Source organism: Dendroctonus ponderosae, unplaced genomic scaffold (assembly GCF_020466585.1).
Source record: "Dendroctonus ponderosae isolate FM_Combo_2020 unplaced genomic scaffold, Dpon_F_20191213v2 Dpon_F_20191213_1, whole genome shotgun sequence".
Lineage (NCBI taxonomy): Eukaryota > Metazoa > Arthropoda > Insecta > Coleoptera > Curculionidae > Dendroctonus > Dendroctonus ponderosae.
In genome coordinates, this window is record NW_026017110.1 from 42974707 (window position 1) to 42993314 (window position 18608).

An 18608-nucleotide genomic window follows, 5' to 3' on the forward strand; every position below is an offset into this window, starting at 1 on the left:
GGAATGACGCCAATTTTGAATCACCCTGTATAGACTATGAACCAATGTTGCTCCCATCGATAAACGTAAACAAATGCATCTGTTCAATTTTGGCTTTGCTCAATTCTTGTTGAAATTTTAGGCATTTGTGAAAAATTAAGCTCTGGTCTGATTAGCTTGAAAAATGTTCAGCGTGTCTAGTTTGGGGTCTTTTAGAAACGGACCGAAAGGCAAGTTTGTACCTGTCTTACGTTGGGAGTGAGGAATTGTTGAAAGTTAGGTGACCGAAGGTGTGAGAGGTGAGGTAAGATAAAAGTGAGTGAGGCTTTGGTCAAGTTTTATTGAGATTCTAGGCATTTGTGAGAAGTCAAGCTCTTGTATGGTTGGCTTGAAAAATGTCCAGCTTGTCCAGTTTGGTGTCTTTCAAAACAGCACCGAAAGGCAAGTTTCTACCTGCTTTGAGGTAGAAGTGAGAATTTTTTGAAGGTGAGATGGCTTTGATCAATGCTAGCAAATTCAGGCATTCGTCAAAAAAGAAGTTCTGATCGGATTGACTTAAAACATTTTCAGATTGACTAGTTTAGTGTCTGTTAGAAGTGGACCGAAAGGCAAGTTTGTACCTGCCTTAAGTTGGGAGTGAGAAATTTTTGAGTGTGGTAAGTTCGTGGCTTTGGTCAATTTTTATTGAGATTTTAGGCATTCGTAAAAAAATAAGATCGGGTCTGATTGACGTGAAAATATTTTGGTTTGTCCAGTTTAGTGTCTTTTACAACAGAACTGAAGGGCAAGTTTGTACCTGCCTTAAGTTGAGAGTGTGGAATTGTTGAAAGTGAGATGACTTTGTGCTTTGGTCAATTTTTGTTGCAATTTTAGGCATTCGTCAATAAAGAAGTTCTGGTCGGATTGACTTGAAAAATTTTCGGCTTGTCTGGTTTTGTGCCTTTTAGGGCTAAATCTACAATTGCGGTATATACCAGGAACAAGCTCTTCTTGGCATATATTTGTAAAATTGGGATCTACAATAGTCGAATAACGTTCAACTCGGTATAAATGGCGGTATAACTTATACCAGTGAAATGAGCCGGATATACTGCAGATAAAGTTGTTCCTTCGTTCTATTGGTCAATGAGTGACAGCGTCTTATTTCTTGGTCTGGTTTCATAACCTACAATTTCTCAATTCTCACTTTAAGACTTTTATGCTAATCTGGAAATTTTGTAGGAGTAAGCAAAACATCTGTCTGTTCAATTGTGAGACAAGTTTCAGAGGCTATTGCTCGGTTGCGTCTGAGGAATATAAGATTTCCCGGAAATATTGCCACCAGACAAAAAGCGAAATTTTTTTTTATAGAGTTGCCAGATTTCCACTGGTCATTGGTGCGATTGACTGCACGCATGTGAAAATCCAGTCTCCTGGAGGAGAAGACGCTGAGCGGTTCCGTAATAGGAAAGGATGTATTTCATGGAATGTTCAGACAATTTGCGATGCGCAATTGAAAATAATTGACAAGGTGGCCGGGTTCACGCCATGACCAAACTATTTTCAATAACTGCAGAATCAAGAACATATTTTCCAATGGTGAAATCCCAAATTGTGTTATTTTGGGTGACAGTGGCTATGGAAACACTAACTATTTACTTACACCACTGTCAGATCCTTTCACAGCTCCTGAAAAACTATATAATGAATCACACATAAGAACCAGAAACTGTGTTGAAAGATCTTACGTGGCGTGGAAAAGGAGATTTTCCATATTGTCCTTAGGAATGCGAGTAAACGCCGAGTTATCAAAGATAATTATTGTTGCTACAGCCGTTCTGCATAACATTTGCGTTGAAGAAAAGGATGGAGATCCACCAATTGAATTGGATTTCGAAAATGTTGGCGCAGATGAGTTACCGTCATCGATAACCGAATTCAAATATTTCTATCAATAATAGAATGAAGTCAAAAATTATAAATAATCATTTTGCACATTTACTGTTGGAATAATTGGATAATAAAGAACAACGTGAATTATTAAGATGTTTTATTTAGAATCTGAGATTACCACAGCTGAATTATTTTAGATACTGTTTCTTTGGGTACTATCATAAACTTTTAGCTAAATTCACGTTTAAAATTCGAAATAACCCTTCGAAAACTACCTGAAACATTCTAGTGCCATATCGATGGCAGCGTTGCCGCTACGGCTTGGACACTGCCAGAGCCAAAATTTTGATGTACTCGGAACAGTTATTCTCGCGCCATCGTTGCATTGTAGAACAACACATAGTATTATACCACAGATTATACCTGGTATATCTTACTCAACGAAGAGCTTGTTCCTGGTATATACCGCAATTGTAGACTTGGGCCTTAGAAGAGGACCGAAAGGCAAGTTTGTACCTGCCTTAAGTTGGGAGTGAGGAATTGTTGAAAGTGAAATGGCTTCGGGGCTTTGGTCAGATTTTAGGCATTCGTGGAAAATGAAGCTCTGATCTGATTGACTTGAAAAATATTCACCTTGTCTAGTCTAGTGTACGTTAGAAGTGGACCGTATGACAAATTTGTACCTGCCTTAAGTAAGCTGGGAGTGAGAAATCTGTGAGTGTGGTAACTTTGTGGCTTTGGTCAATTTTTCTTGCAATTCTAGACATTCGAGAAAAAATAACCTCTGGTTTGATTCAGTTGAAAAATCTGAAAGAAGTCAGTTCGTCCAGTTTGCCTTAAGTTGGGAGTTAGGAATTGTTGAAAGGGAGGTGACTTTGGGCTTTGGTTAATTTTTCTTGCAATTTTAAGCAATCGCCAAAAAAGAAGTTATGGTCTAATTGACGTGAAAATAGTTTGACTTGTCCAGTTTAGTGTCTTTAATAGCCCTTCGGTCCTGTTATTAAAGACCAAAGGGCAAGTTATATATCTGCCTTAAGTTGGGAGTGAAATTTTTTAAAAGTGAGGTGACTTTGTGGCTTGGAAAAAAGGTCCGGTTCCTTTGCCATTGATGGTCAGTTCTTTAAAAAAAAACATGCTTTTTTGAAATTTAGGGAGAATTATAAGACGGATTTCAAAATGTATAGATTTAAACTGGTTTTTAAAAGACTGCTAAATGAAAATATTCCAAATTTTCAAAAGATTCAGTTGTTCATTCAGCTATAAGATTTCTCCATAGCTTTTTTCAAGCACTATCTTTTATCAATTATGTTCAAATTCAAGCAAATTCCACCATCCAAGTTTAAATAATTGACAAAAATCGATGGAAATATTGCGAATTAATGAAATTAAGTGTTGTAGTCAAGGATTTCCTATTAAAAAAATACAAAACTGCCTGATGTCCACCCCTCAATTTGATTAAAGACTTTTTGAAAAGTGGCCAGAAGCCCGAATGTAGCCCGAAGCAAATTCCACCATCCATCTTAAAGAATCGCCAAAAATCTATACAATCGTTAGATCACACTGAAATATGCGACATACCTGCACAATTCAATTTTTCTTAAAGTATCGACACCAGTTATTGCTTTGGAAAATTCGGGCCAAATATCATCACCAGTGCTGGGTAGCAGCATTTTTCTCAAATCTAAATGCACTGTTCCGTGTTTTTTCAAGGCATTGGCCAGGCCGACAAAGCTGTGCACTTGGGAGTTCTTCATTCGAATGGTTCTCCAAAGCATAGGGCTGCCCGCAATGTCCCTCCACATCGAACACACACACCCTAAGATAAAAAAAAAGATTAAAACCGAGAACCGAAACACGCCAAATCAGCTAAAACTTGCCAGCTCGTAGAAGGTCCTGTACTTTCAAATACTGGAACACATGAAGTAGAGTGTTGTAGCCGAATGAAATATTTTGCATGTAGTTTTCCATGAATTTTGCCTCGTGTTTTTCATCCGGGCCATTGGCGTTTGTGTTCGTTATGCTGGTGACCTTCAGGTTTCCGCTCCTTTGGCTAGTCCTGTAACATATTGTATTATAAAGCATCTTCGGATAGTCTGATGGCTCCTACTAGACAATAATACAATGTTGTTCATTTTCAGGCATTCAAAATTCTGGCATACAGCAAAGGAAAATGGGACCAGAGGAAAACATGTAAATTTCAAAATCATATGCCAACATTTTCAAAGTAACATTCTAGTAGGAACCAAGCAGTTTCTAAGAGAAGCGACTAATTCTAAAATGGGAAAACGTCGAAAAAACTGGCGTTCACTTACAAGACCCGAAACAAATTAAAACCGGTATCGGAGCAGATTACGCAAATTGGAAAGAGGTAAGGGATATTTGGTAATGAGAGCCTGAAAATGAAAACAAAATATTAACTTCGATGGAATTTACTGCTGGCATAACAAACGAATGCCCAAGAGGGCGCGTGAAAGTCGAGTAAGGCAAGTTTTCTAAAGCAGTACAAAGGAATAGTTACTCGACTTTAAATCCTCCCTTTCACCGCAGCAAACAAAATAATGTTGCAGTTTGTTGGTGACCTTGATACTAATTGGTGAAAGATGTTTGGGTTTGATTCAAATGTTAAAAGACCCTCTGATGATTTCTCGTCGTTTTTGGCGACAAAAACTGGCGCTTAATGTTAGATTCCGCGTATTCTCCTGCCTTTCAGCTGTGTTGCTGACCGCTAAAAGTAAAAAATCGTCACTTTCATAAGAAAAACTCAGGTTTTATTTGCGGGTTTTACCTGTTTTTCCTATAGTCTCATTCAAAATTTTCCAAAATACCAACTCACGCATGATTTCTCGTTGTTTCTATGACCAAACGTGCATTCAATGGTAGATTTCGCTGTTCCTGCTGCATTTTTAGCTGTTTTTCAGACCGCGATTGCGTCAAATGTCGATGTCGCAAATGTTAACGCATTGGTTTGGGTTACTTGAATGTAGTAAAACTTATTTTTCATTAAAATAAAATAAAAGCGCAACGGACACAAAAGTAGAATCAAATACGAGGGACAAAAGCAATATTATTTACAGGTAATTTAAAAAACACAATCCACAATCAAAACAAACTCTAGTGCGAAAAACCTTTTTTGCAAATTACTTTTGAACCGTTGAAGCTTTTGAAAAAAGTTTAATACTTTTTCTATTCGAATGAATCAAAAACAGCCACTTTTCGATTAGAAGCGATGAACATAAAGAAGCACTTTTCTTTACTGTTGATTTATTTTACTCACGGACTTTTAGGCACATGTGCGCAAAAGTAAATGTGACAAATCGAACGTGTCACTGGCATTATACTTTTTTTAGTATTTTCATTAAAAAGTAACCGATGATTGTTTTTCCTGATTTCCTGGTGGAAAGTACATACTTTCGCCACCGTTTTCGATGGCGAAAGCATATCTTTTATCCATTACAAATTTTCTTCATCCTGTGTGGAAAGTAATTTTGCCACGCACGCTGACAGCTTGAGTTTTTCAACATTTTCAGTTATTTTAGAGCCTTATATTTTCCCGGCTAGTCGAAGGCCCGAAATTGCGTGCGCAACTTAAGCAGTAGCGGATCTTAGACTTTCGTTTCTTGTACCGTAATATACTATTAATGAATTACGTAGGTTTATCGACAACTATTGATTATAATTTAAAGTTTACTTACAATTTGTAAATTATAACTTTGTTACCAGTTCAGTCTCAAATTGGTTCTAATGGTCTATTTTTCTGCGCTCGCCGATGTTGCCCCACACAAAACACGATCTTTTTAAATAGCGCAAATGTCATGCGAAATATGCAACTTCTACAAACACTATACCGTGAAAGCAGCATTTGAGTTTTCTCATTGTTTCACTTGTATTTGCTTACAATAGTCCGCTTATGTAAAATTGCAAACGTCAAAACGTGACAATTTCAAAAACGGCATTGACACCAAATTTCAAATATGAAGTTGATGCCTTTTATTTTTGGCTATTAGCGAGTACAAGTTAAGTAGTAATTTGCCACTTGTTGACATTGGTGTTTACATATGATTGCGATTTGTTTTGTTCTAATCAACGTTTGCAAGCTTTTAAACAAATAGAAACATATCTAAAAGTGTGTAAGAATTGTTTTATGTTATAAATGTCCTCCAACTGTTAAAAACTCCAATAAATAAACAAGTCTGAGAAGTGTCAACTGTCACTCGACAACGAGTAATTCGAAGTTTCGCAGAGCGACCCGCCAGTGTTCCTCTCCAGCTTCGTCTCCGGTGCCAAACGCCTTCGCAGTTCTAAAAAACGACACTTTTCGCCCGAAAACTACTATTTTAAGTTATTTAAAATGCCTACAGGATTCTCAAACAGGACTAAAATCCGTTCTATTGTTTACTCAAAAGACAAAAAAATTAAATTAATTTAGTTTTGCTTCTAAAAAATCGTACTATAACTTTTTGAAGACCTCTGTACACTTTAAATACGTTAATTCCTATGAACAAAAAGTTATGAATATTTTAAGCTAAACATTTTTTAAAAGAAAGTTTGAAATGGATTTAAGAGCGAGTGATTGAAGGAACTAATAAAATCACACAATGGAAAACAAATTATTAAATTGAAGATTTTAGTCGATTTTTGCAAGAGTTTTTAGTTTAAACTTTCGCATCCTATTCGACCGACCAAAGTTAGTTTAAGCGGGAGGGAATCAACAAAATAAGACTTGAAGCGAATTAACTGATTATTTCCATACATTTTTACAATTTGAAATATTTCATTCTCCTGGCAGAATGAAAGAACGTTTGATTAGAAACAGATTCATTAGTGAGTAAAACTTACAAGAACACTTGAAAATGCTCACAATCAAGCTGTGTTTGGTCCTCCAAAGTCCACCCTGTTCCGAATGAGATAAAAATTTCCAAATTGCAAAATTTTCAATTAAAATATTTTATTTTAACTGAAACCAGAAAAGTCTGTTTCTTTTGAAAAAAAGCTCCTACAACAGAGTATCTACCTTTTAAATAAAATACAAAAAACGCTAAAACCGTCAGTGCTTTCTTCGTTTTTTGAGTAAACAAATTAACGGATAAACAAAACTAAACTTTTGTCAATAGCATCAACGGTTCAAAGTTGGGGAAAAAGGTCACAAAAACGGGTTTTCACACCTTCTTTGATTCCTCAAACAAAGTTGTTGCAAACTATTGTCCGAATTTTTTCACATTTTCTTTTCTTCCCAGCAACTTTTTAGTCCTGTCCACATCCATTTAGTTAGTGCTGGGAAAAATCTAATCCGACTATTATTAGGTGGTGGTACCGATTATTCGCAAGTGTTCAACTACCGATAGTGGCGCTGCGAAACGTCAAATTACTCGTCGAGTAATAGTTGACACTTGTCAGACTAGTTTTTTTATTGGAGTTGATGACATTTATAACATAGAATAATACTTTTCGATCTGTTTTTATTTCTTTAAAAACTTGAGCATAAAGTGATTAGAAAAGAAAACAAATCACAATCAGATGTAAACACCAACGTCCACAAAACAAGTGTCAAATTACTACTTAAATTGTAAAGATTTGTTTAGATTTTCGGTGTCTTCTGAAATTTGCAGTCATTTCCTTTGAAGAAATTAACTTATTAATGCATTATTAAAGTAATACTTATTTTCGGATGTTTGACCAATTAATCTTTGTTGAGTTCTTTTTAAATTGTTGAGCTCTGTTTAAATAATAAAATTTGTATTTGAAAATGTTTTATGGGCTATTAATGTGCTTAAACGCGGAACTTAATTTAATTTTCTGATTGAAAGTTGAACATTAATTTTTGTTGAAAGCTGTAGAAAATAAAAAAAATCTGTGATTTTGCACATTTGTTCACGACCTTCGTACCTGATATTTGATTTTAGTTTGGTGGCGGATTTTACTTTTCTTTGCTTTTAGAGCTCCGAGGATTACGGTTTTTACCGCTGTTAATTGGCCGATTTCCCAAATATCTTTCACCAAAAAAACAAAATAATAATTAAACTGGAAAACCTTTGAATGATAACTCACTCGTCATTGTCCACATTTGCCTTTTCCTTGCTAGATTCCTGCGTATCCTGCCTGATATTCTCCTCCCCATTGCATTCTGCAGCAGCAGTCTGAATCACTTCTTCCTCTGGCGGTTTCAATGGGGACAAAGGTTCATCTTTGACCTCGTAAACTTCCTCATTAACACCGGCTGATGTGTTTTTAGAAACAGATAACACCCTTTCCGAAGTATTATGGCCTGAAGAAACTGGAACTTCGGTCGGTTGCACCGTATCTGGGGCTCGTGAGGTCGAAGATCCAGACACCGACATAAAGTTATGTTTGGGAATTACTAAAAACTTTCTGCCTGCTAGATATTCCACATATTGCGGACGGGGCGCTTCAGTGGCTTCAGGATTGTCAACGATTTTAACATTATGGGGCAGCCACGAGGTTACTGCACCAACCAGCGATTGGCACTTAGCTGTGGCATCCGGAGATTGCTGCAAGTTATGCGGTACTTCCATTCCAGTTCGTTCACCTAAACCATTCCTGCCTTCGTCTAACGGCGCACTTTGTATTGGGTCAGCAGATTCGAGCCGTGAAATGCGCTGCAGTTTAGGTAACGACTTGCCTGCAGAAGAGCTGATGGATTTAGGATCCTTTATAGGGCTGAGAAGTGGAGGAGGTAAAACTTTAGCTGTAGAAGAGCCATTGACAGCCTGCACGCCGTCTTCACAGTTCTATGGTCAGACAAACGCAATTTAATTAAATTTCAAATTCGCACACCAATAAGGAGGCTTGCAATGTGCTTACCTTGCACACGTAAGGATATGTGATGCTAGGGTTCAACCCCACACATTCGTGATGATACAAGCAAAGACAGATCCTGCATTGCAGCGTCGGAATAATGTCTTGAACACCCTCGCACCCAATGGAACATGGCTTGCTGGAATTTATCCGATCGGGTCAGAACATTGGGATTTGAAAGCAGGACAAAGGAGTACACAAATTCGTACTTTACCAAACGAATTTGACGGTTTGAATGCAGGTGAAAGGATTGAGAAGGACTTATTGCGTAATCTATATATCCAATACAATATTTCACACGACAACGTTAGAATAATTAAGATTGTGAATGTTCTCGATGAGACTTTGGTAGATTTCCTAGCAAAATAAAATGCAATTCTATGCCTAAATAGACATCTTGAAGCAAAAATCAAGCAAATATGCATTTACCTCGTCTTCCGCGGACTAGACCTCACAGCGGATGCTGAAGTTTCAATTTCATTAGCTTCTTCGTTTTTAGCCAATCGAGCCTTCTTGGCTGGCGGAGCTCTTCCCTTTCTCAGAGACATTTTTCCGGCCTAAATCAAACATTCAGTGTCAATTGTCACAGGTATAGGTAAAACCTACCTTCCTAGTTGAGGTTTCCGCTTCAGGTTCTGATTGTTCACTAGTTTGATTTAGAATAGAAATTGCAGCTCTTCGCCTATTTGAGGTGGAACTCTTTGCATCTGACTTAGACGTGTCAGAATCGTAGCTTTTCGGACTCACCACCTAAAATACAACACTCCATTAAATAAAACAAGTGCAATTGTTGCAAAGGACTACCTTCTTGGATTTTTTACTCGGAGGCGGCGGCGATTCAGAGCCGGAGCCACTGTCTGATTTGTCACAATTGGACTCCCTAGAAAGTTCTTTCAATGGGTCATCAATACCCAATAACTCTTTACTGAACGAGAAATTATCCAGCGTCAGATTTTTGCCAGTCAAATGATCGGAAAGTTCTCGGAATGTCCGAACTTTCTTTCCCGTTGGGGTGTAATAATAAATACTGCCCTTCTTCCTAGTATCGGTAGGAGTGGACTTCCAAACAAGCTCACGCCTCCAACCAAATTTGAAAGGTTTGAAGTACTTTGGATCCTGCAACCAATCACCAAATTGAAGCACGCTGAAGACAATGATTAAACACCACTCTTACTTGAATGTTTTCTTTAGGAAATGAATTGCGGTTTCTCTTTGGTAAACTAGGTCCACTGGATGCATTTTCAAGCAAGTCACTTTTTGAGCCTCCATCTAGGTCGGTCGTGTTGTCAAAGGTAGCTTTAAATCCTCGCCTATTTGGCGACAGCACAATATCACTGTACCGTTTGTTTGGAATACGCGCTCTTTTGCCTTTGCCCATCACTTCAGTGCTTGATAGTGGATCATGCGAAGAGATTTCTGGAAAAATGTTACTAAGAAAAAGGAAAATAATACTGCCAAGACTTGATAATGAGAGAATAACGTGCGGATTTCAAGTGCACTTCCAACCTTTCTTCGAACTGAGAATTGAATTTTAAAGACAACGTTTTAAAACGCGCGGAAATTTGTTCAACTTTAATAGTATCCAAAACACACAGTTAAAGTCAAATCTACCTCTACACCAGTTGTTGCTAAAGTGGTCCCTACGGACCCCAAAGGGTCCCTGGGATCATTCAGGAAGACCTTGGAAAATTCAAATCGATTGAGGGGTCCCTGAACAACGTCAGGGGGTCTTCGTAAGGTTAAAAAAAAAATATTGAATAGACCCTTTTGCAAGTACTCAAATTCAGAGCACAAATGCAGATGAATACACACTAATTGGAGAAACTTGTGGAGTTATCCACAAATTACAAACTGACACCAATGTTTAAATAAGGATACGAGAATTTCCTTTACAAAATCCTATTTTAGAAGAAAAAGAAATCAATTAGAAATTAAAACTCGTGGGAATTTGCGGCTGCTGAATAGATTTTTTACCCAGGATTCGTAAGAAAGTTTTCACTATCAATAGGGGTCCGTGGGCCAAATAAGAACCGCTACTCTACACAGTTTCTCTTTGCTAATAAAATTAATCGAGAGTCAAACCGTCTTGATCAAAAGGGTTTACCTACTACACCTTCAATTGCGACAACAGTAAGTAAAGAAGGAAAGGAAATACTTATTCCAGAATGAACACAGTGGCCTTTACTTACATACCTTGGGTTTGGGTGTTACTATTTTGTGTGTTTTCATTCTTCTTTGAAACGACATTTTCCTTCTGCTCGGATGTCTCATGGCTGGGGGCATCTTTTGAGTTATCATTGCAATCAATCTCGTTGACTTTCCGCTTGGTGCTCCTGGTGGCTCTCACTACTTTTTCCTGCTCCTGTACTTTCTCAACAGGCTCACCGGGCGGCTCAGGAGCCTTTGCTGGTTCCTCGGTTATTTCTGCGGCAGGAGTAACCTCAGGTGTGGCACTTTCTATGTTTGTTTCAAGTAGCGCGGTCTGTTCTGTGGTTGTTTCATTTGTGGCATCATTTTTGGTGTCTGTTTCAAGTAGTGCTGCACTTTCTGCGCTCGTCTCAAATAGTGCATCGTTTTCCATGCTTGCGTCAAGTGATGTAGCACTTTCTGTGCTTGTCTGCAACAGCGAGTTTCCATTTTCAGTTGCTACTGTTTCTGGGTTGGGGTCCATTTTATCGGCGTCTTTTTCAGTTGCCTCCTTTTCAGCCACTTTTTCATCTTCAGGGGACACCTCTGCGGTTTCAGGAGTCACCAGCTCATCGGTTTGCTTCGGATCTTCCATTTTCCAGCCGCGGTACACGAAATAACATCAAAATTATCCCAATATGCACCTATAACATTGTATCTAGAGTTCACGTTATGCAGGTCACTTTTGATGTCACTATCTTTCGGCTGGCTTCACTTCACAGGGAAAATCTGAACTCATTATCAAAATTGCACATGGGGCTCACAGTGTTGAGGATGCTTTTGGGGCACTGTTGCTCACAAATACGAAAATTTCGTATTTATATGGTAAAATAGCCAGACCGAAATCGAAACGTGAACGCTAGCTCTACCTTTACCGAAGATGGCGCTCCCGTCGAGGAAAAATGGCGTGGATGCTAATTTGAAGGCGGGAACTTTGAATAGAGAATTTAAATCAGCCGCTTTATAGCGGCTGACAGTATATATACATCTCTGGCTTAGAGCAGCACATACTAAAATAGAAAAACCTATTTTCTTATTTGTTTATATGTTTGGTGTGGTTGTTTTCTCAGTGCAAATTATCTTGTCTTCTTATCAGCCATTTTTCGAAAATTGCAATGTTGCAAATTTTTGTTGGCGAAAGTCAAATATCGTCTTCAATTTGACATTTAATATTTTGTGAATTACAGCTATTTATTTCATGAGTGCATAAATAAGGGCTTTATTGGACGAGTATTGTCAACTGAATAAGACTGACTGGTATAAATGGCACGATTACGCATGTATTCACTATGTGGTGCATATTCACATACAGGGGGTAACTGAATAGATAGTAGTAACAAATTGTGGAATCCTGAGCTGGATGTTGCAGATTTATGGGCTATGGTGCCAGAAGAGAGAGATTAGATGGGTGATAGATTTATTATTAGTCTACTAATCTCTGATGACGCAAATATGACCATAGATTAACTAAGTATGACCAGTATATTGTCGAACTGAATCGACGTCGATTTTTGGTCACTTTTTGACACGATTATCAAAACAACGTATCTAAACTAGGTAAATGGAACTAATCACACAATGAAGACGTGACTCACAGAACTCCAATGCTGTCATTCAAATCACTTTTTCGTATAAATAAATGAAGTTAATTTACTTGGTACTTACTAAAAGCTGGCTTGCTTATTATGGATAATAATAATTTACCAATTTTTTTATTTGCCCATTATTTTATATAAATAATTTGCCCATTTTTTTATTTGCTAAAATTGATTGATTACAAACAAATAAGAGTACTACAATTTTTTTGTGTTATTTTCTTGTCTCATGAATATAATTAAATCTAGCTTATTTAGTTTTTGTTACGTTGCATTATTTTTAAAAATCATTTAAATAATTACCAAATGATCTGCAGCAAAACTTTCGAAATTTAATTTATTTTGTAGACTAGTAGCACTAAGGTTAAAGGGAGCATTGCTGTCAGATGTGCATTAAAGTAGTGTTAGCTCCTTAAAATGTACCTTTGCAGAAATGATCGGTTCCTATTATTTACCGCGGATTACGGAAATGCAAGGACGATCACTTTAAATACGGAACAGGAACAAACTAATTTCTAAATTAACGTCAACTTCACAAACAATAACAATAACAAACGGAAAACTCAGACTTCCGACTCGCGGGGTTTAACCTCTTCTGAACTCGGTCGCTGCTGTCACAGAACATACCCCCTGTGGCTCTCCTCGCCGCTTATATAGATTCCTTCAGGTAACCCAGAAGGTTCTCGAAATCTCCAGACCAGGTGCGAATTCCCGCTTGTCAGTGTCATATTTGACAGTAAATGGGGCGCAAATGGGGCTCCCATTTACTGAAATACCATGAATTTCGATCCCCCCATTCTAAACATGAGAATTTTCCGTTACGCTGCCCCCCTTCTAAACCCTGATCGCCCCGATTAGGTAATTTCTGGATCATCGTTATATCTGGCCAAACAGTGAATGTAGACAACTTTAAATTTTGCCTGAGGGCTCTTCTGATTGCTCATCATCAGTTGAACGCCGCCGACGTCGCGCGGCTTTTCGCTGGTGTTCATATGGCGCACCACGTTGTCCATCCATTGCATCAGCGTCCTCACCAGGTTAAAGAATTTGAACAGATCGCCAGTATCGACCAGTTTTCCTTTGCGCTGCTCGCAAACCATTTGCAAACTGGCCCATGCAGACACCACTTCTTGTTCTCTATTTGTGATCTCTTTAGCGCCGTCGCCCGCATAGCTGGGTCGAAGCTTGACCAATTCCTCTTGGATCTGTTGCACTTGGTTCTGAAGCGTCTGTAGCTCTTGCATGAAGTTCTGATGTTTGCGGTGCAGAGTTGAAACAGAACCAGCATCTCGGCCCAGTTCATGAGAAGAGGCCACCACTTCGCTGCTCCACTATCCACTGCTCCAAATCGCCAACATCTCTGTTGAGCAGGTCTTCCTGCAAAACCTCATCCAGCTTAGCGCGACGTTCTTGCGCCAAATCCTTCAGTCCGGCATACAGCTTGTCCAGTTGCGACTGTTTAACAGCGACCTGCTCGGCCAAAGGATGTCCTTCAGCCGACAGGGCCTTTACAGTTTCACCCAGTCCTCTGATGGTGTCCGCATAAGCTTCAACGGCCGATTCCAGATTTTCGTGCTTCTTCATGAAGTTCCTGACGCTGGTCTCATCTTTGCCCCGATCTTCCACCCTCATGCAGAGCTCCTGGTCGCTCATCCAGCTTTCGGCCTCATTGGCATCGAACAGATACTGATTTTTTGATATTTTTGATATCAAAAAAGTTCTCGTCTACAATTTTTTGATGAAAAGGCACAGCGGCAATGATGTTTTTTGTCATTAATAGATAGTTACAGGTGGATAGCCACTAGCGCATATAGCGTAGCTGACTCCTTGCTTAAATGACATGCGCAAGTCAGTTTGAGCTTACGTTAATCAAAACAAACTTCTATTTACCAAAACGGATTTGCATTAGGGCTCGGAATCAAACTCTAAATAAGCCGAACGGATAAAAAAGTGCCTTTGTCGGCACACTAATTGTAACGTCACGCAAAAGTTGATGTGGCGAGTCACCAGAACACAAACACGTAATTTTATATTCATTTGCTGGAGGGTAAATAATTATTTTSATTTGCTTGTAAATATATAACTATTTGTTTAAATGTTTGTAGAATATGAATAACTTATTTTATAAAAGTATACAAAGTGCATATAAAGATATTTGCACCTTGTGAGTTTGATAATGTTTGTGTATTCCAGTATTCGAATTTTAGAGTTATGACTAGACATAATTATTCGCATTTTGAATTTTCGAATACTCGAATTATTCGAGTTTGATTGCGAGCCCTAATACCTAATACATACCCGTTTTGGTAAACAGAAGTTTGTTTTGATTAATGGAACCTCAAACTGACTTGCGCACGTCATTTAAGCAAGGAGTCAGTGAGGATATATGCGCTAGTGTGGATAGCCCTTGTCAATAATAACAATAATTTGTCAAACCGTGACTTACTTTGAATTTCCTTTCACGAATTTGCGAATATGCGATTAGTTCAATGGAAATGCTGCAGTAACATAGCAGAAGCTGAAAGAACTCACGCCAACAAAGGGCGAGGAAACTGGTTCCAGGATGATAGTGGACGACAATTGATATTCGGGTTCCAGGCACAGAGGAACAAATATTGGACATAATCGAATCACGGCCTTCCAGGGGTACTCAGAGCACAGTAATTGACACTTTCCCAAGCACCAAATAAATACCGAGGAAGGGCTACGTTCCTACCACGCTTGTACGATACACACAGCACAAGAAGATACAAATGGAGCAGGAGTTAATTAACTAAATTCGAGAAGCTGCTTGATAAGGTGGATAATAAGGAGATTACACAGGCACTAGCTTGTTTGGAGCTAACCATTCAAATGTTTGGTGTTGTATGGATTATTTATGTAAACACCAAACCCCGCAGAATTCAAGGTTATGAGAACAGGTTGCCATTTTGAAAGTACGTTCGGTCATTCAACGATTCCTGTTGAGTTGTCTATCTTATTGTCACTCTGTATAATTCCATGGTTACCGGAGTTTTAAATAATTACGGAATAACAGGTATTTTCGCAATGTTAATTAGGCAGATTACCTTGAAAAACATTGCTGCCATATCTCCGATATAGTTTTTTGCAAATTTCTCAGTTTTTAATAACAATTAATTTATTTTACTATTTTTCTGTACTCCTATAACAGCGCCAGACAACATCTCCAGAGGAATGACGTCAATTTTGAATCACCCTGTATTGTCATAATAGCTTAATTTTATAGCTGGATATTTTTATTTTAAAGCAGATCCGTTTTAGGTTTTTACATCGAAATTGCCATTTGAAAAGATTTTAATAAAATTTGATAATATTCTAAGTATCTGTAATTTAGGTGATTGAATTGAAGGGGTGATTTTCTGTTATCTAGCTAAGAAATGAAACTCTCCAAAAAGATCAAACATATAAAAGCAATGTAAATTCTGCATCATATGCATATTAGCATATTCTCTTTCAAATGGTTACTGAAAGCTCATTTTACTATTCAAATCTTCTATGTTCTTCTCGGCCATAATAATGTCGTAATTTTGCATTTAAATGGTTACTACCAAGTCTACTTTGAACTATTTGAAAATAATGCTTAAAACACAATTGGAATTGAATTTTCTATTTTGGAGAAAAAAATCTGCTTGCTGTTCCTCTTTGTTTCTTACTTCTCCAGAGAACGTCAATAATTAATAATCTGCAAAAAGATATTGAGCATGCAAAAAATTGTTTCCAGTGTCCAAAATGGTTGTTTTACTTTTTATCCTGTTTCTAATTAGATCAACAATTATCGCTTACATCCCTTTAGCAACTTTTTTTTTAAATTGAGAATAACTTTCCGCATTATCTACTGGTCACTTTATTACTATTTTTTGCGCTGAAATATGTACGATTAATAGTTTCTGAGATACAGCCGTCAAAATACGCCTTAGTTGCGGACTGGCTACATACTTGAAGTTTCTCACTAGTACAATTCAAGTGTTGCAGTACGCACCTATGTTTATAATGTTAGAAAAAGATAATAATTACTACGTTTTTAGCAAATGAGATGCTGAATCAAGCACAAATATAATTGCATAAAGTATTGAAATACTATCTACCTTTAACTACCGCCTTTAATAGAAACAGTCCGGTTGGAAAATTTCCAGTACACTAAAAACCATTCCTAAGCTTGAACTTACTTCCGCTGTGTATTCCCATCCACTTTTCCTCAATTCTTCTATATAATAAAAAATTAGAGCACTAGTTCTTGGTATCATTTCCATTTTTGAACCGGCGCCTCCTTGCATTGTATACGTTTTGTCAGATCCTGTTTGGCCGTAGGCAAAAACACAAACATCGTAACCATCTATGGCCGATTGTACTAAATGAGATAGTTCTTCAAATACCTACAAATTCCCTTGAGTTACTACCATTATCCAAAGCTCAACAAATCAAACGAACTTTATAATTCAGTTATTAAACCGGCAATTATCTAGTAAATAAATTTCATAAACAATATTTTGTTGTGCCTCTAATATAAAAACGAGTTTTACCGTGAGTTATCGGGTACGGGGTGAAGGATCCGCGAGTGTTTCGCGGTTGTTTCCACGAATAGTTCAGGATATTAAGATGCGTCGGCTGTTTGTAAAGGAACTGATTTATTCTCTTTTACACCCGTTTAATTTTTTTAGTTAAAATCCATATTAAAAATAAAGATGATTATTATATTATATACACGTGTTATTTTTAACACTGTCTATGTGGCTGTGTCCAATATATGGACAACCACTCTTCGAAATCGTCATTTTTTTGTTCTTTTTGCTAGAAACGACGGGAAAAAAACCTTCGGACAAGACAAACTCTAAATGTCAGAAAATATTGTTTTTTGAGAGTCACTCTGGGAGAAGCTCTGTCAGATGTTGAAACTACATATTAAAAATGCAAGATTTGTTCGGAGCTGATTATACAAGTAGATATAGATGGTGAACGCGAGGGTAATTTTTGGAAGTTCTCCCCGTCATACCAATTTTTCCACCAGAAGATTCTACCCGTCTTAACAACAGTGAAGAATAGTTTATTTTCGAAATTTCCAGACTATGATCATCCGGAAAGCTAATTCCACAAAGTGGTTTTTCACCGTCATCCATTAGAACTGGCCGAACTCTACAGAATACTCTGATGTTCCCTAAAAAATAATCGCTATTTCATATTTCTTGAAAACTTCTAGTATCGTAAGAAACCGAATGTCTGTTCAATTGCATACATACATCAAACTACATATATGCGACTAAAATAGCTGCTGAACTCCAACGCTATGAAAATGTGTTTGAAGATATGAAGTTTATTGTGTGTATTGCCAATAAAACTATGTGAAAGTGGTAAGTAGTCAGTGTGTGTCTAATGTTGAGTGATTAGTGAGAAAATAGTTTAACGTGACATTTGTTCTTAAACATTTAGCAAACGAACTACCAAATTTGGGTACAATTATTGAATCCAGCTGAACTGGAGGATGAAGGGGCATTTTTGGATAAAATTGTTGTTCAAAATGTAATAAATACAGATCCTACTGCCCGTGAGCTTAAAACAATTTACTCGTTTAAGAATCGAAAAGGATCAATGAATGTTGTTCTTCAGATGGACAGTAGCACATATAAATGCATCAGCATAAGCGAGAAAATACATATTGGATAGAGGAGTTGCTTTTTCAAGGACAGCTTTAATGTCAGACAATGCTACAACTGTTGGAAATATGGCCATATGGCAAAAGATTGTAAAAAAGAATTGCCTGTATGCCAAATCTGTGCGGGACAACATAAGGCAGACAATTGTAATGCCAATGAAGAAGTATGCATCTCAAACTTTAAATATACAGAACATAGATTATAAACACAGAGCGTACGATAGAAAATGTGAGTCTTATAGACGAATAGTTGAACAACTGCAAAAACGGATCAATTATCCAGTACTATCTGGCAACGGAAATAAAATATAACAATCACAAATGCCAATAATATATTTGAACATCCAAGGACTTAAAGCTAATAAAACGCAACTGACATGCTTGATAAACCAATACAAGCCTATAGTAGTGTGTCTTTCGGAGACTCATGTTACTAATGACTATGCACATAGTGAAATAGACATTGATGGTTATAACAGCGTCTGTTGTTATTC

At 37.5% G+C, this 18608-nt stretch overlaps 1 protein-coding gene and 2 long non-coding RNA genes across 4 annotated transcripts in view; 2 read left to right on the top strand and 1 right to left on the bottom strand.

The window, feature by feature from the left end:
• Positions 1-1998, top strand: LOC109533094. Its single transcript, XR_007280334.1, has 2 exons — positions 1-65; positions 122-1998. It is a non-coding gene; the product is annotated as an uncharacterized LOC109533094 (long non-coding RNA).
• The window catches only part of LOC109534221, a 14257-nt gene extending 2398 nt beyond the window's left edge, over positions 1-11859 (bottom strand). Inside the window, exons 1-9 of one of the 2 annotated variants that reach the window (XM_048661092.1) lie at positions 10858-11859; positions 9839-10080; positions 9469-9780; positions 9271-9414; positions 9094-9221; positions 8671-8803; positions 7897-8597; positions 3729-3907; positions 3430-3667 (exon numbers count right to left, since the gene is read on the bottom strand). In XM_048661092.1, the coding sequence (XP_048517049.1) occupies positions 3430-3667; positions 3729-3907; positions 7897-8597; positions 8671-8803; positions 9094-9221; positions 9271-9414; positions 9469-9780; positions 9839-10080; positions 10858-11446 (2666 nt within the window). In that variant the 5' untranslated portion in view covers positions 11447-11859. The remainder of the gene's footprint in view (positions 1-3429; positions 3668-3728; positions 3908-7896; positions 8598-8670; positions 8804-9093; positions 9222-9270; positions 9415-9468; positions 9781-9838; positions 10081-10857) is intronic. The other variant, XM_048661094.1, reaches the window with a different exon arrangement.
• Positions 11860-12012: 153 nt separating this feature from the next.
• On the top strand, positions 12013-12699 carry LOC109537725. The gene is made up of 2 exons (XR_002171963.2): positions 12013-12166; positions 12221-12699. It is a non-coding gene; the product is annotated as an uncharacterized LOC109537725 (long non-coding RNA).
• Positions 12700-18608: the final 5909 nt, after the last annotated feature.